Source organism: Manis javanica, chromosome 8 (assembly GCF_040802235.1).
Source record: "Manis javanica isolate MJ-LG chromosome 8, MJ_LKY, whole genome shotgun sequence".
Classification (NCBI taxonomy): domain Eukaryota; kingdom Metazoa; phylum Chordata; class Mammalia; order Pholidota; family Manidae; genus Manis; species Manis javanica.
The window spans coordinates 33,921,020-33,947,534 of NC_133163.1; the positions used below are offsets into that span (position 1 = coordinate 33,921,020).

General features: G+C 31.6%; 1 protein-coding gene across 15 annotated transcripts in view; it reads right to left on the bottom strand.

Annotated features, from left to right (window-relative positions):
- Positions 1 to 26,515, bottom strand: part of GPHN (gephyrin) — a 710,040-nt gene that overhangs the window by 335,501 nt on the left and 348,024 nt on the right. For 8 of the 15 annotated variants that reach the window (XM_037005467.2, XM_037005787.2, XM_037005423.2 and 5 more), the window contains exons 4-5: positions 25,176 to 25,268; positions 13,577 to 13,615 (exon numbers count right to left, since the gene is read on the bottom strand). In XM_037005467.2, coding sequence (XP_036861362.1) covers positions 13,577 to 13,615; positions 25,176 to 25,268 — 132 coding nt within the window. The remainder of the gene's footprint in view (positions 1 to 13,576; positions 13,616 to 25,175; positions 25,269 to 26,515) is intronic. The other 7 variants (XM_073242241.1, XM_037005850.2, XM_037005705.2 and 4 more) reach the window with 1 other exon arrangement.

Below are 26,515 nucleotides of genomic sequence, written 5' to 3' on the forward strand. Positions count from 1 at the left end.
TACTTTATACTGAGAAATTATGCACAGAGTTAACTCAGGTTCTCTCTTCACATAAAAAATAAGCATTTAAGAGCAGAAGGTGCCAAAAGCAGGAACATTAAGTGGAACAGATGGAAACTGTCATATTGTTAAACACTGTAATATAGAGGGCAGACTTCTTCTATACCTAAGTTTGCCTCTAGGGAAAGGACAAAAAATAAAGAAATAGGTGGGGATGTGGAGAGTGGCAACACTTGATTCTGTCATGTCCTGGGAAAAAAAAAAAGAGATTTTTTTTCTTTTTTTCCTTAATGCAAATTGCCCAGAAGACATCAGACTTTGTAATTTCCTCTGAATAATTTATCAGATACCACAGCTTTTGAAAATTTATTTTTTTAAAAAGTTTTTTATATTCCAAAATGATGGATTTATGTAAGGAATATTTTCCTTAATCTTCCTGACCTGTGACTGACTGTCAGCGGCAATGACAAGAAGACATCAAAGAGAAACAGTTGTTGTTTAAACTTGGAACTAATCAGAAAAAAATAATGAAATTATGATACAATATTGATTTCCAGCATATCATAATAGAGCTGGCTTAAGTCAATCAGGGCAAATGTAGGTCTACTCTTAAAGTTATTTATAAAAATGGAGATTAAATGAGTTTTTCTTGTGTTATGGAGAGACGTAGGTAAGGAAACTAAATAAATAGTAATTAATAGAAATCTAAAACAGTGTGTTAAAAGCAGTAAAGATTATAAAACAAGGGAAAAGTGATATGGCTTATTATCGTAATTTAAAGTAACCTCAGAATTACTTAGGTGCTACTTCAGAGCATTATGAGACACAATAACGTTTTGAATCTAATATAATATATTTTGAGCATAAATCCTTAGATAAAAGCATACTGCTTTTGGCTTAACTACTGATAACTATGACATGACACTCAAAAATGAGTGAGTTTTCAATCCTAGCATATTAAGATCATTCTATGGATTGTTCTTAAGAGTTTTCAAAAGTTTTCAATTAAGTGGAACAGTAAAATTATTATAAGTGAGAGGTAAAATTATTATGTGGGAGAAGCAAAACTTTTAATATATTTTTATATTCAAAATGTACTGTCTTTATTATGTGATGGAAGATTTTTAACAATTGCTCTCCCAAACATCAAAGTGAGAGGAGAGGTAGCAGTAGAAAAATTGATAATATTGAGTACATGAGTAAGATAAATTAATGCAATACTTAGATGTCTAACTCAGTTTTGAAACATTACACAAAATGAAAATCTGTATAAAATAATATACAACTTCTTCAATACTTTGAAGACATTATTCTATTGTGTGTTTTATACCAATATTGTTTAAAAATATGATGTCATTCCTATATAAATGATTTGTCTTTTCTCTCTGGATACTTTTAAGACTTTCTCTCTTATTTTGATTCTGAACTTTTCACTTTGTTCAGGCATCAGTTTATTTTACTTATCCTTCTTGAGATACACTCTATCTCCAGGACCTGTGGATTCATGTTTTTCATCAGTTCCATAAATTTACTGCTACCATTTCTTTAATTATTGCCTTTCCTCCATTCTCTTCTTTGATGCAATATATTTTGGACCTTCTCATTTCATTGTCCCAACCTTATGTCTCTCTCATACTTCCACTACATCATCTCTGTCTGTAATTATTCCAGTATGAGGTAATTTCCTCACATTTATCTGTCAGTGTGCTAATTCTCTCTTCTGCTGGTCTAATCTGTTGTTTTCATCTGTTCAAAGATTTTTTTAATTTTAACTTTTATTTCTCATTTCTAAGACTCCTGTTTTCTCCCCAGTTTGCTCATTCATAAATGATAGTCTCTTGTTACGTCTTTACCTTTGAGTGTGCCTTTGTTTTTTGGACATTTCATCATAGACAGGTTAACCATACATCTTGGCTTGCCAAGGACAATTTGATATACTTCTGTTGTACTTGCATCTTGTCTGTTTTCTAGGACTTGTCTTACACAAAAATTCCCTACTATGGACAATAAATGATAGTGGGTCACCTTATTCTTAGCAGTCCTGTATTTTGTATTTGACAGTTCTACCAGGTATCATTTTTTTCCGTTCATCTATTGATTAATGGTTTTGCTGACGACTTGTGCTTGGTGAGTTTTGGTAGTCCATTCATTATTTCATCTTAATCTGTTGTAGTATGGCTAACCTAAACTGGGGAAAGCTTCCCCTGGAGAAAATTCATTTCTGCTTCTATCTGTAGCCAGAGAGCACCTTTGACTGGTTCCACTTTAGCCTCCCACAAGGGTCTCATGGTCTCCGGGAATGCTAGGGTGAAATTTATGTTTTGCTGCTTTTCCAAGGCTAAGTGTCTCATCAGAATTACTACTGTAAGCATCCTTTAGGGTATCTCCTTCCTCTCCCAAGTCCTGGCTTTCTACAGTTCTGGCTACTGCTCCATGTTGCTCTGACCTTCACCTTAAATTTTTTGGGGGGAGTGAATCTAAAGACTGGCAGCATATGTCTTTTTACAGGGTATGTCTAACAGGGTATGTCCTTTTACTGGGTCAAGTTTTTCTACAGTGGGAAGGTTTTTCAAAATACCAAATCAACAATTATTTCACCATACACCTATTTGTCAACTGCTGTAGTCCCCTATAAAATGGATGTCTTTTACATCATCATTTAAATTTTTGACACATTGTGGACTGCCTACAGAAAGACAGTACCAATTTATAGTCCAAACAATGGTCTTTTAACCCAATCCTTGACAATCTAGGCAATCTCAGTTTTAAATTGTTATTTAACTGATCTGTACAAAGCAATAGAGCATTTTAAAAATTTGTTTAAGTTATACTGAGTATGTATTTAAAAGCAACTTGCTTCTTTCCCCTTGTAAACTGTCTATATATATACTTTGTATTCTATTTTAAGTGGATGTGTTCTTGCTACTGAATTATTAGAAAATTTTATATACTGAAAATATTAAACCTTCATCAGTTTATTACAAATACTAATTTTTAACTTTGTTAAATTTTAACTAATTTGTAACAATTTTTGTGTAGTTAATGTTTCTATTAAGAGACTTTAAATGCTTATAGGGGATTCTATCACTATTTTTACTATATTTTCTAGGTTTCCTATCTCACCTAGAGAAGTTCCTCTTACCTAAAGGTCATAAAAATAACCTCTTAATTTTAAAATCATAAACTTACAGGTTTTTAATGTTTAAATATTGTCTGTAGTTTAATTTTGTATTGCATGATCAATCTTCTTCACTAAAATAGATAGCCAATTTTCTCAACACATTTATTGAATGTTCCTTCTTTCCTCCAGTGCTTTGAAATATCATGTTTACAGTATGTTAAATTCCAATTTTACACATAGGTATATTAACAAAATATCATTTGGTTGCATTTATCTCTGAGTTTATTGTTCTGTAATATACCAAATATTTTAATCATTATGCCTTATGTTTTTACATCTGATTGAGTAGGGCCCTCAAAAAAATACCTTGTTCACTATCTGTTTGCCTAATTTGTTCTATTAAAATAACATAACAGTTAGAAATCAACTTGGAATAGTACCCCCAAAATTCACTGGGAATTATATCACATTTACCAATAGATTTAAGTTAAAAATTGACAATTTCACAAATAATAATTAAATCTAAGAGCACAGAATGACTTCCTAAACATTCAAGCTATATTTTATGTCCTTTAATAAAGTTTTCTTTATTCTGGCCCGGCAAATTTCTTAAGTTTATTCTTGGGTATTATGAAGTTTCCTTTCTTTTGCTATTGCAAATGAGATTTTTTTCCATTATATTTTCTAATGGGTTGTTTTTCTAATTTAAGTAATATTAGTATACAGATTTTTATAAAATAAAATACTCTTGTATTCAGCCATTATACTGAACTATTCTCGATTCTAATACTTTATCAATTGATTCTTTTGGGTTTTCTAGTTGAATAATAGGGTTTACAACTATAAATAAAGGGTTTACAAATTAGAGTTTTTCATCTTCAAAAACACTGATAGGCAGTGCTCTGTTATCAACAGTTAATTGTATTCATTCTCTAGGTCACAAAGAGACAACTAGCCTAATTAACTGTCTAACTTAACCACTGTCTCAGATAGCAATCAATACATCTTTGAAGTGATGCTATTGCCTGGTAACTATAGGGAACTTTCTGACTGTCTTTATTCTCTTTAGGGATGCATGGAAAAACAAAATTAAAACAGTAACCTTCCCACTTAGAGATAACAACTGGGAACTCTTCATTCTACTTCAGACAATTTCTTTCTCATCCTAAAAATGCAATATTTTAACCCCTTTCAACTCTCAAACCTTGCTCTCTCTTTCAACTGCTGGTTTTTAGTGTGTACACAAACCCATCTTCTCTCTCTCATTTTTTCTTCTTGAGCTGAAAACTACCTTGTTCATGACTAAATGTATAAATTTAATGAAAATTAAAAAAAGTGAAATTCTGAAACAAAAAGAAAGCCATAATTTTAAATCAAAATGAAAACAAGGGGACAATGCCAATAACTTTAGTCTAGACTGTTACCAATTTCCCTACAGATTCTCATAAAGACTTCCATTTTCAACTATAATATAGGTTTTTCTACAAGTTTGAACTGTAAAGATAAATTTAGATATTTTTAAAATATAATTTTATTACTAACATTGAATTCTATTATTTTTCTTCATTGCACATATTTTATATTTCAGTAATATACTGAAGGCTTTTGAAGGTTGGCTTAGGAAACAACCCTCTACAATCTCCAAACCCAGTTAGTCAAAAAGCGGTATTAATTTTAACCTGAGAGTCACCTATCCATTTCCACCCTCACTTGCACCTTAGTTCTCAGTGTCTTTTGTTTGAATTTTAAATAACCTCTTGATTGGTGGTATAGCTAAGTTTATTTCCATTCAACCCACTGTCTCATCTGTTGTCAAAGTGTTTTTTTCTAAAATGAAAATGTCTTTAAATTCATTGCTGTTCAACATCATTCAAAAAAAATCTTAATTTTCTACTAGAAAAAAATCCAAATGCCTTTTATCTAATACAAAGAGCATACATCATTTGGCCTACATCTACCTCTCCATGCTCTCTCTTGTCATTTTTCTCTCAAACCCATTCTGCAGCCAGACTGATCTATTGGATCTTATAATTTCAGTTATTGTGCCTTTACAGCAGAATTAATAAATTATTCACAGTAGATTAATATTGACACATTCATACTATGGACTACTGTATGGTAATGAGAACAATATTGAGCAAAAGAATCTAGACATAAGATTCATACTATATAATTTCATTTATATAAAATTTAATAAAAAAATCTATGATGCTAAAAGTCAGAAGAGTGGTTACTCAAAAGTTTAGCTGCTACTGAAAAGGGTACAAGATGGGGCACAATCTGGGATACTGATAATATTCTGGGTTATTGATCTGGATGCTAGTTACACGGATATATTAATTTTTTGAAAAACCTATTAAGCTGCAACTATAATATTTGTACACTTTTTGTATATTTAAGTAAAAGGTAAACAATAAGAAAAAGAATAAAAGTAGTTCCACAATCACTACTTAAAAAATTCCCCTAAGTCCTTCAGATGAACTTTTATCTTGCTCCTAATATCACATACATATCACTACTATATTGATAATCATGTTATATTTTATTTATCCAATTCTTTTCATTTTCCAACCATAATGTAACTTCCCTAAGTGCTGAGATAATAACATTCTATCCATGTGTACCCAGCACAGTGCCTGGCAGTTAGTGAATACTCAATAAATATTGTGTAAATGGTTTCTCAATTTCTGCACTGTTAACATTTTGGAACCCTCATTTTGTTTTAGGGCCTGTCTGGTGCCTTAGAGGATATTTAGCAGTAGCACTGGCCACTACTCACCCGATGTCAGTAGCACCCTTCCAGTTTTGACAACCAAAAATGTCACCAGGCATTGTCAAATGTCCCCTGGGGACCACAAATGCCCCTGGTTGAGAATCACTTACATAAATAAATTTTTTTCTGTGGAAAAACACAAGCCAAGTGTTAAAACAATTCACTTACCAAAAAACTTTGGTCATGAAATCATTTGCATATTAGGGGCAACTAAAAAAAATAGGCTCTTTTGAACACTGAAGGGAAAGTTTAGCTCTGTCAGAAAAGTTTATAAAATGCTTTAAATGTCTACATCCATAATCAAGTGTAATTCACATTAATTGCATGCTAGAATATTGTTTCCTTTGGAATTCTTATGAACAAAATGAGTTTGCTAAACAAAATAATTATGTAAATGGGATTGTGTATTTGGTATTTTTTAAAATGACTGCTAATGTTAGTTATATGTATTCAATGTCCTAATTATAAATTATTTCTAAGGTTTATATATATGAACGATCCACTAATTTTAAAATAAAGATTCAATAATTTTCAATCCATAAAATATTTAACATGAACATTCTCTAAGTACATAGAAATTAAACTATTGTGAATCAGCTATGTAAAAAACTCACAAAAGGCATAACTAGCTTGTTAGAAAGTAACATTTTGTATTTCTTTAACCACATGCTGTTGATCTAGGATGTTTTGAGCTTGACCTCTGTTTTAAGAGGGTAATGAAATAATTGAGTTTTATTATGTTAATGAGAAAATAGTAAAGGAATTGGTTTATATTTAGTGTCAAAATGATAGTTAAAACATAAATCTGATTCTGCCAAATTTATTTCCTGACAAGCAATTCCTTAAACTTCTCTTTGTAATTAGAATCAGTCTTTAAGAATAGGCTACTGACCATCAGCACAGCAAAATGCCATAGAATCACTACTTTTCTTCTCTGTCTTTACAGCCCTCTCCTTTCTCCCACCCCACCATGCATGCTAATCTTATTCACTATGTAAGAATTTGTTCACCATGTAAGAACTTGTTCGTTATGCTTCAGAAGATTGGAGACTGATGAGAATTAGGCTGGGGGTGGATTAATGATTGTACATTGAGCATTGACTCCCCTATACAGAATTTTATTGTTGTTAACAACCATTTGATCAATAAATATGAGAGATGCTCTCTCTCAAAAAAAAAATAGGCTACTGAGCTAAAAGAAAACTAAAGAACAGGCTACTGAGCTAAAATAAAGAAACAGTGTATGAAAGAGAAATAAAATTGGAAAATACAAAAATGTTCAATCTCATTATTAGTTCTACAATATGCCAATAAAGGCATACAGTTTTTATCCATCAAATTGGTATGATTAAAAGTGATAATTGATAGGCACTCTTAAAAACTAATAGTATGAATATATAAATTTGTATATATAGACTAGAGGGTAATTTGGCAGTATATATCATGAGACTTAACGATTTTGACTCTGTTATTTTATTTAAAGGAAATATTTCTAAAGTGATAACCAGAGATGTATATGCAATTTATATAAAGAGAATGTTTATGATAGGGAATAAAAAAGAACTTAATTAATTAATTAATGACTGGCGAATTAAATTACTCATAGCTTGTTTATACACTTTAGTAATTGACAAATCCCATTTTTTTCTTGTAACATTTATTAAATGGAAAAAAAGCTTAATTTATATGAAAAGAAGAGCATTAAAAAGCAAGGGCTCTACAGTCAAAACTACCTAATTCAAATTCTAGTTCTATTATCTCCTACTAGCTGTGATCTAGGTTATTTCATTAATTAATCTTTCTAAATCTAATCTTATCTGTAAAGTGGTACTTATTGTGTAGTTTTCTTGTGAAAATTAAATATTACATAAAGTGCTCATCATCATTGGTTACTGTAAGTACACAATAGATTTTAATGGTTATGATAATAATTGAGATGATACTATTATGAAACTCAAGCTATGATGGTTTCCAATTGTGCAAATAAATCAGTTAGTCATAGATGATAATTATGTATCTAGATTATTGGTGGTTTTTATATTCTTCACTTTGCTTTTCCGTATTCCCCAAATTCTTTCTTGGCAAAGCCATATAAATCAGAAATATATTCAGAAAAAAAAGGAGGTTTTTTTTTTTTGTAAGCTACTGGTAAAAGGCAAGAATAAACAATCTTCATCTTTCCTTTCTTTTAAACGACCAGATATTGTCATATGAACAGCCATTGCATTAAAATCTCATCTCTAATACTATGTCACAATAAAAAGGTCACCACTGTATACACTTACTGAACTCCTATTATATGCAAAACGTTGTGATCTTAATATTCTAATGCCTACCAGAGTATGGAAATTTAAAGACAGATTTTCTTGTTAATAAAACAGGAGTTTTCTGCAGATTGTCTTAAGGTTTATTTTTTAGTAACTAACCATCATGAGAACCAGGATATCCAAAAAGGCTTTGACTTTTACCCCTCACAAGATCAATCTCAATTCTGACCAGAAGGCATTGAGTTGGGGATTAGAAAATAATTTAACTTATAAGATGTATTTTCTTTCAGAATATTTGCTTAAATATTTATATTACCTCTGATTGCAGAGTAAATACACATATATCATTATAACATGGCTATGAACAAAGCAAAGAAATACTGATTCCTGAACATCTGAGATACTTTTAAACTGCTTATATAAATAGAAAATAATTTCTATTTCTTGTAAGTACTAAATATTTTAAGAAATCTAGAAAGCATTCAGAGATAAATACAAAACATTTGGGAGTGGTATTATATAAATATCCAAGTATCTCTTGCTCCACTTGTGCCACAGGTGTAATGTATTAGTTTTTCTCCCTGCAACACTGAAACATTTGATGGTAAGAAGGCAAAGGGGAGAAAAAGAGATTAGGGAATAAAGAGACTGGTTATTAGGCCTGCATGTCACTGTCTATGTTCAAAACCGAAGGAGTGAAATTACTTCTATAAAATGTTCATGTAAGGAAGCTACATTTTCCTTAGCAAGATCCTGAGTATATTCTACTGTTCTTCAAGAGAGAAAGGGAAAAAAAGAAAAAGAAAAAGAAAAATTAGAGGACAACTTGTTTGTTAGGAGTAGTTGCCTACAAAGACTCTCCTGACTGCAAAGAAATTTAGAAGATTTTCTTATTATTAAATATAAAAAGGATGTGAAGCTAAATAAGATTACGATAGAAATATTGTCTGAAAGGTTAACTTTCACAAAAAATAAACACATTATACAACTCTTTTCAATTTAGTTTTCCTTAAAAATAGGACTCAGAAATTACAAGAAAAGTAAAATTATATTTATTATTAATAGAACAAATTTAATAAAATGTTACTATTATATTTTCTTTTATCCAAGATCTTACACTTTAAGGTACCTACATATTCTATTTTTGCAATAAAACTATTTTTTAGAATGAATACAAGTAAAGCAATAAGAAAAATTAAATTTGGATGTAATTTCTATTTTAGTCCTTCTTTCCTGACACAAGAACTTCAATCTTCCCTTAGCTGTGCTGTTAAAATAAATAATTTCAGTAGGAAATGGGAAGAAAAGTAGGTTATGAAAACTTAAGTGCAGCACTTTAAAGAGATCCCTTTAACGGAATCAGTATGAAGTAGTGAGCAATAGGAATGAAGCTAACTGCTCTCATGTTCGAAAGTATGCATCAATATAGGGAGGACAAATAAATTCCTAATTCAAATGACTAATTAAACAAATACAAAATTAAAACTAATATGGCTGAAACTTCTGACACCAAGAATTTAAGTGAGCTTTAGTTGACACTGAGAATAAACTAAATTGCCAAACATTTTCCATATTAGTATATGGTTGTACCTCAAGAAGGGAAATCCCTCATTGTGCTTTTAATTATATACGAGAACAACCTCCTGAACATTAGTTACCTATCTCTAGCCATTCTCTACTCTTCCACTATTATTATTAAACTAATAACCTTGGCTTTAGTTAATGTTCCTTATTAACAGCTGTCAATGAAATCACTAGTCTAACACTGATTCAGGTAGGTTTAAAATTAAAGAGATTCTTACTGGCATTTAAACTATTACCAGGATCATTCAGTGGTGATGAGAAATTAATATAGAAGATACTGTTATTCCTGAGTCAATGATGCTTAGAAGAGGTGAAAGGATTTCCTTATGTATAGTCTCTTTGACTCTGAACAGTTCCCCTGAAGAATTAGAGGAAAATAACAAAATTTTGTAGATGATATTAGAAATGCATCTTGTTGTTAAGTGTCTTTTCCCCTCTCCTGGAATGTAAGCACCTTGAGAGTAAAGCCTTAATTTTGGCACATAATGCCTAACAGACCTCATGTCATAGAGCAAGCCTTTTTTAATAGGTTCTGAGAGAATTATTGGATATAAGAATTAGCTTTTCTCATATGAATATAAAATAGTACCAGTATATGTACCACCCTTGGGAGAATTGAGAAGACAGTTATTCAAATCATTCTGTGTGTTTGATGGTTTAGATGGGAAACTTTAGCTGAGAAAAGCTAGATGCAGCACGTAAAATCACCAAAAAAGTTTGTTAACAATTGAAAACATTATCACCTAATGGATTGAAAGTCTTCTTTACTAAATCCATTATTATTGCATATTTAACTCCAGTTTTAAACTCCTTGAAGACAAGGACAAATTCTTTCCAACTTTTGTAACTCTTATCAGGTCTAGGACACTATGATACAGAGTTCAATTTAACTCAGACTGTGTTTACCAGTGAATTAAAACAACACACATGTGCACACTCATTGCCTAAATCATACCCCCGCCTGCTGAATCAGAGTTTTGGGAGTTGGGCCCAGGAATCTTTTTAGAAAAAAAATCTTTATAAGCAGAAGGATAGGTATCCAGTATTGGGGACCCCTGAATTGAAATAAATATCTATTCCCATTGTTGGTTCTCAGTCCCATTACCTTCATTTATGACCTTGTCTTTTAAATGTCTATGATTCTTCTTTAAAAGTCTGTATTATCTCATTTCAAAGACATGCCACCATTCTGTCCTAAAGTTGGTATATTTTTTTTAATCCAACCTTCTTCAGAATAATTCTCACTGTCCTTCAAATATCCAACATCTGTTATTCCAACTTCATTCTACCTCTCATTCTTAGAATATAAGATCTTCTAAATCTTATTTGGCCTTCAGTAGCCTTTCTAAAAGTTTATAATTTATTCTGCTCCTAAAATACTATGTTGGACTTCTCTGTCTTTTGTGTTAATTATGTATGGAATATGTGTACAGTGGAATATTAGTCCTAAAAAGGAATGAGATTCTGATATATGCTATGACACAGATGAACTTTGAAAACATTTTGTTAAGTGAAATAAGTTAAAATAGAAGGACAAAAATTGTATGAGCCCACTTATAGGAGGCATCTAGAATAGGGAAATTCAGAGACAGAAAATAAAATAAAGGCTACCTGGTAATGCAAAAGGGTGGAATGAGTAATTATTGCTTAATGGGTACAGATTTTTTGTTGGGATGATGAAAAAGTTCTGGAAACAGACAGTGGTGATGGTTGCAAAAAATTGTGAATTTATTAATGCCTTGAATTGTACACTTAAAAATGGCTAAATGGAAAATTTGATGTTATGTGTATTTTAATCACAATAAAAAAAGCTACTGAAATAATTTTCTTGACTTTCCTAGAGCAGCCTTTTTTGTCATACTAATTTTATCTCTATTATTAAAGGGAAAAAAAAAACCCTGTCCACACTTTTTTCCTTATTCATTAAATTATTCACTCTCTCTAGCTTTTTACTTTCCCTTTCATCTTTAGCCTAAAATAAAATTAATATGGATACTCAGAGTTTTCCACACTTTAAGGTACAACGATGTTGTGGCTATATATATAGAATACTTCAAATCTATACACACAAACATTTGCATGCACTTGTACAGACCCCTCTTTACTTTTCCTTAGACTCTTGAAATTGTTTGCACATTTCACCAAAATTCTTCTTCACTTCTTGTTTGATCTTGTCTTTCATTTGAATGTAAGTGAATAAGAGAACAAGCTTTATAGTGCAAGTAATTTTGTATTCCAAGTCCTTTTCTGATGCCAAGTACTTAGAACATAATGGGAAAATGTCAATTTAAAAAATTTACCACACAAAAGAAAAGCTAATCTAAAAGAAGTGAAAGATAAATACATCAAAATGACCTCTAAAGAACTGATATTACATAAATTATGGGGTGGCTGAGAAATTATATTCTCATAGGAAAAAATGGAGCAGAGTGAAAAGCTACTTTAATCTTAACTACTAAGAACTATAAGGTAACTAAGTTTATTATTTTTAGAGATGATACTTTTAAGTTTCAAAAAGTTCTCTGGTCTTACTAAAAAGCACAAAATTAATAGGAGTAATTATCCTCATGAAGCTCTGGAAAAATCAGGGAAAATGAATTAGGAAATAAATTTAGTATAAGGAAGTTATTGAAAGATCCCATACACGAGGAGCAAAAGTACATAATACAGATGTGAAAAGGCAACTGAAGCAGAGATGATAAATGGTTTAGAAAAAAAATCTATTCCTAAATAAAGGGAAGAATGTGGAATTATATTTAAAAAAAGCACAAAGGATGGGTGGTAGTGAGTTTCAAAGTTAGTTTAGGAGTAAACTGGACTGGAATATTAAATAGTGAAGCATTTTCCTATTTCTAAGGTATGTTTGGACAATATTTAGGCAACACTTTTCTTGGAAATCAAATCTGATCAGTTTACGAGACAACAGAGGAACAGTGCCAGTGATTTGTCAGATGCAGAGAAGTATAAAGGAGGCAATATGGGACAATCAGCAAGCTTCAAGGCTAAGTACACAGATGAGTGCAATATCTCAAGTTAATTAATGGGGCAGCCATATGTGTTAAATAGGTAGAAGAGATAGTATTCAAGCAAACTCAGTCAGTAGTCCAACTTAGTGGCACAAGGCAAGGGGAGATAGGTAGCAGAAGTGCTAAACAATGTGAACCTATTTATAAAATTACAGGCATAGATTGGGTAGGGCAAGATCAGGCAGGTGGGTAGCATAGCAACTGGAAGGCCATGGTATAGAAGAATGGGAGCGGGGGCAGATAGATAATGCTGGGCAGTCTAAAATACTAAAATAGCAGATGGATATGGCAGTACTAGGCCATTTGCTGATGGACAAAGCACCAGTGAGTGAAGAATGCAAATCATTCAGGAGATGAATAGAGTGGGGCAAGAAGTCAAGACAAAATCAAAGGAACTCAGAGCAGGAAGACAGGACAGCAGAGAAGCAATGACATATCATTAGAAGCAGTTGGGTAGGATAGTGAAAAGCTGTCAGCAGGGGAATAAACACCATTCAGGAGAAGATGAGATTGAGAGTGTAGCAGTCTCCTGAATTGGGTGTCTTCCACCTAGGAAACAGTCATTGATAAACTGCATATGAAAATCCACAAGAGAATAGCACACAAATGGAAACAGCAGATGGATCTGAACTCTATTGCCCAGGGATACAGAATGACCCTAGAACATAGATACATAACAGTCCACAAGGAAATTAAACAGATGGGAAAAATGGGTCCAAGCATTTTTTTATGATGAAAAAAGAAACCAAAACACTAAAAATTATTAATCTGGAAATGATTGGCTGGGATTGAAGTCTTCGCTTACCCCTTTCTGGAGCCCACAAAATGGGAGTGTTGGGAATTTCTGCAGCAGAAAAACAGAAGAGAAAAGGGATTTCTGACTCCCAGTTTGAGGAAAGCAAGTCAAATTAGGGCTGTATGAACTGGTTCAGGGCAATAAGAACCAGCCTGAACCTTCTCCGTTCCTCAGAATCAAGCCATTTCTGAGGCTTGGGAAAGGTTTAGGAAGCCCTCACCCCATCATTTCCCACAACCTCCCCTTTCACACTTACCTCCAGTGCAAACAGTTTCCAGCAAGGAGGTACTTGGGAAAATTCACATTCACTCCCATGTTTACACCATGACAAAATTTGAGGATGGCCAGCTAACAGTACTTCCTGTGTAGGTCAGGTTCCTGATTCAGTGGGATCCCTTCCACTCTTTGTGACTGAGCAGAGGAGATAGGTTACTAGTAACCACCTACCTCTTTGCAAGAGGATGGGAAAGGAAGCAGGGGCAGTGTTTTTAATAAATAAAAAAATAGTAATACTAGTAAATACCTTGATGATCTCAGTTGTCATGTATTTTAATTCCATTAAGATGTAGATGACTCTAATAAATAATATCTTTAGCTCAGACTTCTCCTCTGAACTCCAGATGCATATAACTAACTGCCAACTTTACATCTCTACTTGGATTTCTAAAGGTAGTCTTCCTTCTCAAACATACCCTTTCCAGTCTTCTCCATTTCAGTAAATGGCAGCTCATCCTTCCAATTGCCCAAGTCAAAATCCTGGATCTTATACCTGACTTCTCTCATTCTCTTATTTCATCTGGTACCACTACATTAAAATATTTATCAATAATTCTCACTACCTTCACTTCTATCACTGGTCTAAGTGGCTATCGTTTTTCACTTGGATTATTTCAATAGTTTCCTAAATGGTCTTCCTGTTAAAATATAAATCAGATCATGTAACAGCTCTGCTCAAAACTGTCCATTATACTAAGGATGACATACAGGTTCTACATAAGTCATGGCTTGCTCCCTCTCCTCCTTTAGGTTTTCCTGAGATGTCACCTTATCAATGAAGCCTTTCTTGATGGCCTTATTTAAAATTACAACCCTCTGTCCCTCTTGTACTACCTATCCATGTTCCCCAGTTGTTTATTTTTATCTACAGTTCTTATCACCATCCTTAGTACTATACATTTACTTGTTCACTTATGTACTTTGTCACCCCACTAAAATGTAAATTCACAAAGGCAGGGACTTTTGACTTCTTTGTTCATTGCTATATCCCAATATCTTGAACAGAGCCTGGCAAATATACATTAGGCACTCAGGACATATTTCAGTCTACGAAGAGTTAACTTGTTTGTGGGGCATCTCCTTTCTCTGTCTTAAATTCTTAGAGCATTTTTCTGAAAGCTCACATACTATGTGCTTTTGATTAACAGAGCAGATGCTAGTATCCTGTAGAAAAGGAATATTCTAAAATAGAAGTTGGCAAGCCCCAGCCAATGGGACAAATCCTGACTGTTGCCTGTTTTTTTGCATTGCCTACAATCTAAAAGTGAACTTTACATTCTTAAATGATTGAAAGAAAATCAAAATAATATTTAATGCATGTATAAATTATATGAAATTCAATTACAGTATCCATAAATAAAGTTTTATTGAGGCAAAGCAAGGCCCATTCATTTATAGCATTTTATGGCACCTTTTATGCTACAGGGCTGACGGAATTGAGTAGTTATGACAGAAACCATATAGCCCATAAAGCCTAAAATATTACTATCTGTATCTCTCAAGAACAAGTTTACTGACCCCATCCAAAAGTATTTTATATTTAGAAGGGAAAGAGTAATAACTGAAGTTTGAGCAAAATAAGATAGAGCATTATTGTTAATAATGTTGTTACTGTTGTCCAAGTCATGGTACATTTATCCTAGGACTTGCTTTCCATATTATATAAAAACAGCCCTCTCAAATATCTAAATAATATTTAAAACTGATGGTGATATTCATACATCTGTCCACCCTACAGAGTAGCCTATCTTATGGCACTAGGTACAGTATAGGTAAGTCTTGGAAATGTCAAGAACGGAGGAAACAAGAAAGGAAAATAAATAGGCCCACAAATAGAACTCATATCAGAGTATTACATAATTAACCAAATTTCTAAATACCCTACTCTTAACAATAGTAGGAAATTGGCATTAAGTGAATCTTTTTTAAGCCTCATCAATGGGGTGTTGAAGTGACCTCATTATAATGGGGGGCTCCTATACAATGTAGCTGTGAATCACAGCAAGGACACATTATACTTTATTTATACAATATTCAAAACTAAGTTACTTTCTCATTGGTTCAAATGACTATATTTTGTAGAAAAGTATTTTAAAAACTTACAAAACCCTATTCAGTAATCACCTCCTAATCAAAACTGACCCATCTCTTCTTTATATAAAGTTTCACCCTGAGGATTACTACATACAAGGATATTATATCACATGCTGCAATCAAACTTATAGAAAGGGGTGAAGAAGGTGAGGTGGGAAAACACTTAAGTTATCCCAATGACATACATTGCTATAATGTTATCTTCAGTCTTCACAGAGGAGTATACTTTATGTCCTCTTTTATCAATTGGTCTTTGCAACACGATCAACTGCTTCTTCTGCATTGTTGCCTTAGACCTTTGGTCTCTCTTTTATTACCTTAAGTTCATTTTATAGATGGAGAACTAATATTAGATTAATTTATATTCTTGATTTTGGACAATAATGAAGAAAAGAATAGCCTGAAATCTCCATTCCCGAAACTATATATAGATAAATATGCTTTTAGCATTTTGTATTTGTAAAATAGTTAATGATACTATGTTGTCAATGTTATAGCATATATTTTGCAAAATTAAAGCATTCTGGTGTGCCAACCTCTGTTCATTTTATGACAGTAGGCTTGTAAGGATGAACTGAAAAGTGATTTCAAGATTGTATCACTCATTAATTTCAAGATAAAAATATTTAACATGCTATCTCCATTTCTTTTTCCTTTCCCACAACTATACTATTGCATACTTTAGGTCCTGTCCTTGTTTTTTTCCCTCTAAGTTCTTTCAGTATTTATTTAGCCATTATCTACTTATTTTTTAAGCTAAAGCTTTTTATACTGGTAGTAACAGCAAATATTTAAACAGAAAATATTGTTTTTAGTATTTTGGTAATGTATTACTTAGATTAACTCACATAATATAACTACCCTGTGGGTTAAGTACTCTTGCTTTCTCTCTTTCACACATAAGATAACTGAGGTATAGGATGTTAAGTTAGTGTAAGAGCATACACTAATAAGAAGTGGATCTAGGATTCAAACCCAAGCAGTCTATACTCTTAACAATTAATGGAATGTGATGTTGCCTCATAAAAGATTATACAAGTAAACTACCTTTTTAGTAAGGGCTCTAATTAGATATAGAATTTACCATAATTAGTATATTTATACTTATTTGTAATGTTTATTGATATGATCTCTCTTCTTCACATGGGAACCCCACCAAAAGCTGAGCAAGTATTTTGGCACAGAGTAAGAGCATGCAATTAAGAAATATACTTAAGGCCATTTGTATTTCTTCTTTGGAGAAGAAACAGAATGGCCTTTGAATTCTCCTCAGTCTGAGACACTGTGATTTCTTTATCATTATATAATTTGTAGTTTTACATAAAATGCTAAGCTAACTTAAGACAGCACTGACAAATTCTATGATAAGAAAACATTCCTTGATTGTCTTGATTATAAGTTAAGTATTGACTGAAAATAATTTCACACAACAGATCAACAAATTGGAATTTGGTGCTTCATAGCAGTTTAAATTTTGTAGACAAATAATGGTGTAGATAGCCACTAGTTTTGCACATGAAATCAAGACTTAAAAACAAAACAAAACAAAAACAGGGCTTGAGAATTTTTTAAAGAAGATGACATTGAACCTACTGGGGAATGTGTTGATGTGCTTTTGAATAATTGCCAATTCTCAAAAGGGTCTATATTTAGAGAGCCTGATGGCATGAGTTTACTGTGTGTACTGGTTGATAGTAGATTGAATTCTGGCTTCTAAGCAATCTCTGAATAACAGTTGCTGTTTTCATCTCTGTAGATGGTACTATTCTAGCTGTTCTGAGAGAGTAAAATAACACAGGCCTAGCTTATACATATTTCTATATAAAGTGAATCCTCTGCTCTATCCAGAAAGATTTTAACTATTTTATCTTTTTCCTGTAGCCTACATTTTTCCTTCTTTCTAACTCCCATTTATGTCCTATTCTGTTCTAATCTGAATCCTACTTCTCTCCATTTTTAGCTTAAATTCTACATGTATAAAAATTTCCGTGATTACTCAGCTCCTTCTTAATCTTTCCCTTTAAAGGAATCTTCTGGTCTGAACTGGCTGAATATTTCTGATACTAGATTTATACTGTCTTGATTTGTTAGGTGACTATTTTAGGTGCATAAAATAAAGCTCAAGGTACTCAATAAATATTTGTTAATTGTTGTTTTTAGCAAATGGTAGGTCATAAGTGTGCCTATTCTCTGAGACATACACTGCTTTCAACAGATAATGCAAAATAATTTACAAAATTCTAGAAATAAAGTGGACTATTACTAAAAGTTACCCTGACTATATCTGAACTGTTCTGAGTCATATTCCAAAAATTTTAAAATACAGAGGAATTAATGACCTACAACAAAATAAATAGTAAGTTCAGGCAGGATATCAGGAGGTACTTAATAAAACTGTGCTCCTAATCCACATTCCCCGTATTCAACAGACTATAGAAATTTTTATTATCATTTTTTCATCCAAACCCTAAAGTAGTAGTGGGGAAATTCTGACTTACATCTTTATTTTTTAGACATATCCACCAGTTATGTTAGTAGCTAACAATATATACCAGAGGTACAATGGTTAGTAACAGAAATTTTGGGGGCTATTATACCTAATTTGTGTTAATAATTAAATGAGGAAGATAAAACTAAAGAAAAAAACAAACATTTACTGAGTATCTACAAAGATACCAACCAATATATTAGATCCCTTTACATGAATTATTGTCACTTTATTAGCTTGGATAACCTTGGGCAAGTCCATTAATTGATCTGTGTCTCAGTTTCTCCATTTTTAAAATAGATGTAATGATAGTACTTGTCTCATACGGTTGTTTTGAAGGTTAAATGAATTAACATATCCTTAAAACAGCTCCTGACACATGGTAAGTGTTGTATATGTACTAATTATTATTGTTGGCTACTTTTATTATCTCAATTATTAGAACCACCACCTGGGGAAGTAGGCACTAGCTAATTTAGCAGATAGAAAACTGAAGTTTAAGCAGTTTAATTTGCCTTAATTTCACAATAAGGTAGTAGCAAAGTTGGGAATCAAATACAGGTCTGTCTGACTTTATAGTGTGTTTCTCCTGTATCATACTGCAGCCCTACATGTTTAGAGAAAGATAAGACATGTTACTATGTTTCCCATGTTGAGGACTATTTGTAGAAAGTCAAGGAAGAGGTCCTTAAAATGGCATAAAATATAACCTTATCTGACTGCTATACTTTATTCAGTCTTGTTTTAAATATTTCAAGGGTTTCTACTATTCTGCTCTGTTATCAATTTTATGTTGTTGAGTTATCCTATATATACAGAACAATTTTAAGATACTCAAAATCTCAGTTCAATATGGTTCTTTTTAGCTTTACCATGTACAACAGGTATTTTAAGTTAGTCAAAACAAGCCTAAAACTGTAAACTAAGTATTTATAGGGTTCTATAGTATCAGTATATGAAATTTTTCCAGAAGTAATTTTTTCTGGAGAATATTATATGGACTAGAAAATGACTATAAATTTTTAGTGCTCAAATTTTCTTTCAAAAACAAATGATTAAACATGATGTTTTGCTATGATTTTCCTATAACGGCAGTTTTTCTGATTGTTAAAATGTTCATTGTTAACTTTATGAAGCTCTTAAATGTCAATTCTCACTAATTTTCATGAGTCACAAATTGGGAATCATGTTAGTGTAGTCAGTAGTAACTCAGGTCAATTCTGTCTCCTTCCTTTTACTTACACAGTACTCTCATTTTTGAAGCATAGAAAAATAGTTAATGACTACATAAAACGGTACCTGACTAATAGTTAACACATCTAAAATGATGAAAGATATAAATTTCAAAAAATTTATTAGTTTTTTCTTTGATATTTTCTTGAAAAAATTCTTAATAACCTAGGTGAAAAATATTTGTAGAAAGGCTTAGCAATGCATTTTAAAGAAGTGTAAATATTATAGACTATACACAGAATATGCCTTCAGGAATTCATAATCTTTTCCTAGAAATTCATCCTTTGGATCAGATTTTTGAGTATTGTAATCCTTTTAGCATTGGTCATATTCTCAGATGACTTTTCACTTCTGAAATGAACGATAAGAACCCTTTTAAATTAATGTCCCTTAATAAATTAATCACATTTACAGTTAACTGAAATTTTCATTAATCCTCTGTTTTGATTATTTCATAATGACCAATTATATCAGGGTACTTTTGTTAGGAGGTATTACTAAGAACAACAGTTTGAAAAGGTTTTTAAGAATGATATTTTATTTAAGGTATAACAAATCCATTAATATGATCAATTTTGAAAGTTCAAAATTTTATATATTCTTTAGAATAAGGGACCTTTTATTTTTGTTATGCTATATTGTCTATTGAGACACTGAAGCAATACATGTCATTATGGCAGAAAAGTATTTCCTTGCTTAAAGTGAAATATGTCAGATAGGGAAAGACAAATACCATATGATTTCACTTATATGTAGAATCTAAAAAAGAAAAAGAAAAAAAGAAACAGACACATAAATACTGACAACAGACTATTGGCTACCATAGGGAGGGGAGTGGTGGGATGGGTAAAAGAGGTGAAGGGGATAGAGGTACAAAATTCAAATTTTAAATTAGTTGTAAAAATGGAAGTATAACATACAGAATATATCCAATATTACAATATCTTGGTATGGTAACAGGAGGTGACTACAATTACTGTGGCGAGCATTTAGTAATGTATATAATTATCGAGTCACTATGTTGTAAATCTGAATCCAATATAATGGTGTATTATCAACTACAGTCCAATAAGAATAAAACAAAACAAAAAGAAAAAATTAAAGTTAAGAATTGAAGACCACATAATTTTGGTTTATTAAAGAACAAAAGATCCAATAAGTTAAAAAAAGGTACAAATCAGTTTAAAAAGTCAATAAAAAGATGACTTATTGTCAGACCAGGGGGTCGGCAAACTTTCAGCAAAGGGTTAGATGATAAATATTTTAGGTTTTGTAAGCTATTTGGTTTTGGTTGTAACTACTTAACTCTGCTGTTGTAGCCTTAGGCAATTAGCCTTAGGCTAATAACAGCCTTAGCCATATCTAGGTATGGCTGTGTTCCAATAAAACTTCATTTATGGATACTGAAATGTAAATATCAAATAATTTTCATGTCTCACAATGTATTATTCTTCTTTTAATTTTCTTCAGCCACTTAAAAATGCAAAATCCCCTCTAAACTCACAAGCCATACAGAAAAATTTGATAGGCTGGATTTGGCCTGCAGGCTGTAGTCTGCTGACTTCTGTGATAGATTAAGAGTTTCTTGAGGATAGTGACTATATCTCGTTCATTTTTTTAACTCCAGCACCCAGCATGGCATCAGATACACATTAAGGATTAAAAATGAAAAGCACAATGAATGAGTGAGTAGATGAGAGTAAAGATGTATGGCAGGCTTTTATTTAACTTCTTAATTCGTAATAAAAATATTTGAATACACAACCCTTTATTCTGATGTAGCCTAATACTCTAAAACCGCTGTAAGTTATTTTTACCTTATAAACATTAAATAATTTGATACCTTCTAATTTACAACATTATTAAACATTTCTTTGTATTTACATAGATGTTCTTTTTTTAAATGCCTCTTAATCTTTTAGTCTCTTCTAGAACTTATGTGTAAAGGGCTTTCACTTCACTTCATTTGTACATCTTTAATTATACTTTTAAGAATATTCTTTAGATAATACCTATTTTGAAAATACATAATTTTTAAGTGATAATGGGGCACAAAAAGATAATACTTTATATAGTGATGAGTACAGCACTAAGTTCTTATGTTCCATAGAATTTCATAATTACTAGCATTTCTCCTGTGCCAACAAATTACCCAACCTTTATCAGATCAGAAAAAATATAATCTATTCTTAAAAAAAGATACTTTTTCCATTCCAATAAAACTAAAAAGTTGAAGAGTGTGATTATGGTAATGTTACATGTAAGTTTTGATATATCTCATGTTTAGAGGCAGGGTGCCGGCAGCAGGCATGCAACTACTGGATGAACTGCATTCTAAGATACAGGGCTTAAAAACAGAAACTAATTTTGGGGGAAAAGAAATTCTGATTGCCTACCTTATTTCTATAAAATATGTAAACAAACAGGATATACTTTTGTAAACTTGCTATTACATTTTTCATTTTCATTTCAATGTGAGAAGAAACCTAAGTTTATTAAGCTTTTTATTTTCTCTAAGGTTCAAACCCATTGATTATAACTTTAAATTGTTTATTTCTCATTCTATTCATCATTTTCTCCCTTTTTTTGTCTAACAACACATACATCCCATAAAAAACTGTCCTTTGTATTTGTAGATCAAACTAATTATTGATAATTATTGACTGTAAAATATTAGTATCTTAAGAGAGATGCTTTATATTATTTTACCTTTATCATTAACATTTGTGTTTTCTATCAGTAACTTCTGACTCTATTTAAAAATATTTGCAATCCTAAGTTGTATATAGGTAAATGTGGTCTAGAAATAGTTTCCTCTCTTTTTAGATATAATCATATAAGACAAAAAACTTAAAGACAAATAAATATATTATTACAGACCCAAAATTATATTTCTGGATTCCTAGCTGACATTCCAGGGTTCTATTTCAGATATTATAAGAATTGCAACTATTCAAGAGTGTAGAGGAAATGGGAATTTAGTACAATTATTTTTGGATGGCTCTATATTGCTTTTATGTTTATTTTTCAAAGGCTGAACAGTTTTATAGGCTTATGCTATAGATAATCATACCATATGTGTGTGTGTGTCTGTGTATAATATGAAGTGAAGGAAAGTATCAAAGATCAAGATATTCACAATCAGTTAAGTCACCTGTTTTCAAAAACAGATTTTAGAGAAGTCATATTTATATATATTTTAAACTCATTAAAAAACCCCTAATATAATATTATATAGGTAGTTGCTTTAGGCATATATGAATATAAGGTTTTCAGGTAAAACTTCATTTAACAAGGGACTTCTCCATTTCTGATATAAGAAAATATTCAAGGTCATGGAAAGAAATAGACTCTTGTCAACTAACAGTACCAAAAAACAGGGGAAGGGAATAAACAGGCATTAGAATGGTAGAAATTTAAGACCTCTGATTTAAATGGAGATGGAAAAGACAAAATATGAAGCTTACTATAACAAAATTAAAAAAAAATTTAACAAGATTGTGACGATTTCATGGATATAGTTTAAATCTGTATGAGATTGTTTTTGTTCATTTGGTGGTTAGATACAAAAATATATTAACCAATTTGTCCTCTTCATGGTTAGACAGCAACTAATAGAGAAGATTTAATCTTATAAGCTATCTCTTATATAGCACTCACTAAAATGCCAGGAATAGTTCTCACTGAATCCTCACTGCCACCCTACTAGATAGGTACTTTTGTTTCCCTCATTTCAAAGGAAATAAGCCACAGAAAGTCTAATGCCTAGTCTATGGCCAACTTGTTAGTATACAGCAGAGCCAGAATTCAAAGGTGTGAATTTTCAACCTAGCATTTGGTATTAATTTGAAGCTTCACAATATACAAAATACTTAACTTTGTGATACAAAAATATTTCCACATGATTAAAAATAATATTGTCTGGCTATTAATGAATTCTACAGTAACTTTTTTCTACTTTTCTGATACATAAATAACATTATGAAAATTTCAAGCCATCACACAGAAATAGAGATATGTAAACCCAAGGTCATTTACTTCAAACACTTAACAAAACTCCCAAACTTCACAAATCAATGTCTTCAAATACATAGGTAACTTTCTTATAAACAATATAGAACACAAACACACTTCTATAGGAGATAGCTTACCTCCAATTGCACTTAGTTAGCTGAACAGTTTAAAAGAAATGTAAAAGCTGGCTAAAGGACCCCTTAGGACCCAGAAGCTAAATAAATTATATATGGATGATTTCTTTTTTAAGCAGTTGAAATGAACAATTTCCCAATACAACTCTATTCTGATTGCTTCAAAAGCAAAACCATTTTCTTTATAAGTGTAATTGTAATAACACTCAAAAAATTTTCTGTGCCATGATTTTCACATAGAAGAATAGAAAATATTTTATAACTTACTTTAAAAATTTAGCATTTTCATACACTAAAAGAGTGGCTTCTCAAAGTCTGGAAGTATGGTCCATGGGCTAGCAACATCTACATCACCTAAGGCCTTGTTAAAAATACAAATTCTCAGGACCCATTACAGATTTACTGATTAGGAACTCTGTGGGTACGTGCCAGAAATCTATTTTAACAAGCCCTCTAACTATGGTGCAGGCTAAAGTTTGAAAACTACTCTACTATACTAGAGTAAGAAGGACAGTACTTATTAATAAGTGCAGAGCAAACGTATCTTGCTGTTAATAAGATGGTAGATACAGTAGTACTGATTTGACATAATTAACATTAAGTTGAAATTTAGCCAAGAAACACTTATTTTAGAAGATTAAGGAATCAATGTAACAAGTGATAACATAAGTTTGCATATGACTCTGAAGTGATATCTGAAGTGTAAAGCTTCCTTGAAAAGATTGTTTTCCCATCTCACTGATTACTTGCCTACATTTCATTCTTTTCCTAATTTTTCTCCCTGAGCAAAGGTTGAAGGTGATTCTTGTGGCATGAAGCCTAGATATTGATTCTGCTTTTTGGCTTATTAAATTCTGCATTTAAATTCACATTTAGAATTATGGAATATACAACTCTTTCTCATTAAAATCATAAAAATGTATAAATATTCTTTTGTAGTCATTCTGTTATGCTTTGAGACTAATGACAAGGCTATTTCAAGAAAAGAGAAGTCAGATACATTTTGAATTATAGTAACAAAGTAGATCAGACCAGATGCCACGCTGAATCAGAGTTTTGCTATCACCTCCTTTGGCAATATGCCTAAAATTCAGCTGATACCACAGAGCAATGAGCAAATGCAGGATTAACTTCTGGACCAGTTCTATCTTCCTCATATTATATCACTTCTAGGTTCAGTCCAAAGAAAAAAAAGTCGAGGAACATTTTTTTAATGTAATGATTCTTCTACAGCAAAATTTTCACATTCTTAGAATCACAAGTCTCTTGTTCTAGTAAAATTACAAAAATAATATAAAATAGTAAAAAAGTTTAACAGTATTATGAATCATTTACTCCTTGAATATGACAAAGGCATATACTATCTCACCTCAGGAGTGACATCTCGGGGTGCAAACCCTGTTCCTCCAGTTGTTAAAATCAAATTAAGTTCCTTTTCATCACACCAATCTATCAGGGTTTCCTGAAAGAAAACAATAATATTGTCATATGCAGAAGGGCTTGCCTGACTGCTCAAAACATGCACATATTCAAATGCTTTCTGTACAGTGAGAAAATACAAATTCTTTTCAACCATCAAAGAAAATTTTGAAGCACAGTTCATGGGATAGTTTCCCTGTTGATTAAAACACACTGCAGTTTTGGTTATTTCATTTGTTATAGAAAATGAGAATGTAAGCATCAAATTCTTAAAGTAAATGAAACATGGAAAATATCCATAAATAAAGAAATTATAATTAATATTTATGTACTTACATGGCATACCTGAAGTTCACTTCAGCCATTCAAATTAAACCCAGGTTAAAAAAACTGAGTACTATCTATGTGTTGATCATATGATCTCATTATTTAATAACTATATGAATCTTGTCAAGTAAATATACTTCAATTTTATAGTTAAGGAAGGTGACTCATTCATTTTTTTCATTAATGGATATAGAGAGATCCAGAAACTCATTAATAGGCTCAAACACTAGAAGGAGTAAGAACTGTGATTCAAACCAGATCTGTTGCACCCTTAATATATGCTTCCTTATATTCTGTCTGTGACTGAGTCAGTATTTTCTGCTGTTTCAATTTGCTTGGGAAAAATTTTACATTTTTAGGATTTATTTTACATAGTTGCCTTAAAACAAACATGTAGAATAAATGATTGCTTAATGTTCTATTTTTCCACACCAGTACTATGACAGAAATTGGATTTAGAGACCATAAAGTTTTGGAGTTGGTAGAGGCCTCAACAGATTTGCCTCTTCATTTTCCAGATAGGAAATTTAAGTACAAAGTGGTTAAATAATTTACCAAAAGTTACCAGCTAGTTTGTAAAGAAGTGGAACTAGGATCTCTATCTGCTTATTCTCTTCTACTTCTATTTGTCCATCCTACATTTTGGTTATTTATTAAAAAGGACTATTAAGTGCTCATTTAAATTGTAATCAAATACATGCTTTGGTATTATATTTCACTATCTTTTTACAATTTGGGTCTAAATTTAATAATACAATAGTATCATTTACTTGCTAGTCACTAGGCATGAAATGCAAGAAGCCAGCTAATACCTAAATGTAAAATAAATGGTTCTCAGTTCTCAAATTCATTAGTGACATAAAATGCAGGATAATTATTTAGGACAAATTCAGGATCTAAAATTGATTTTTTCCCTTACCCTCACACATTTTTATTTAATCCTGGTATTGCAGGAATGGAGAA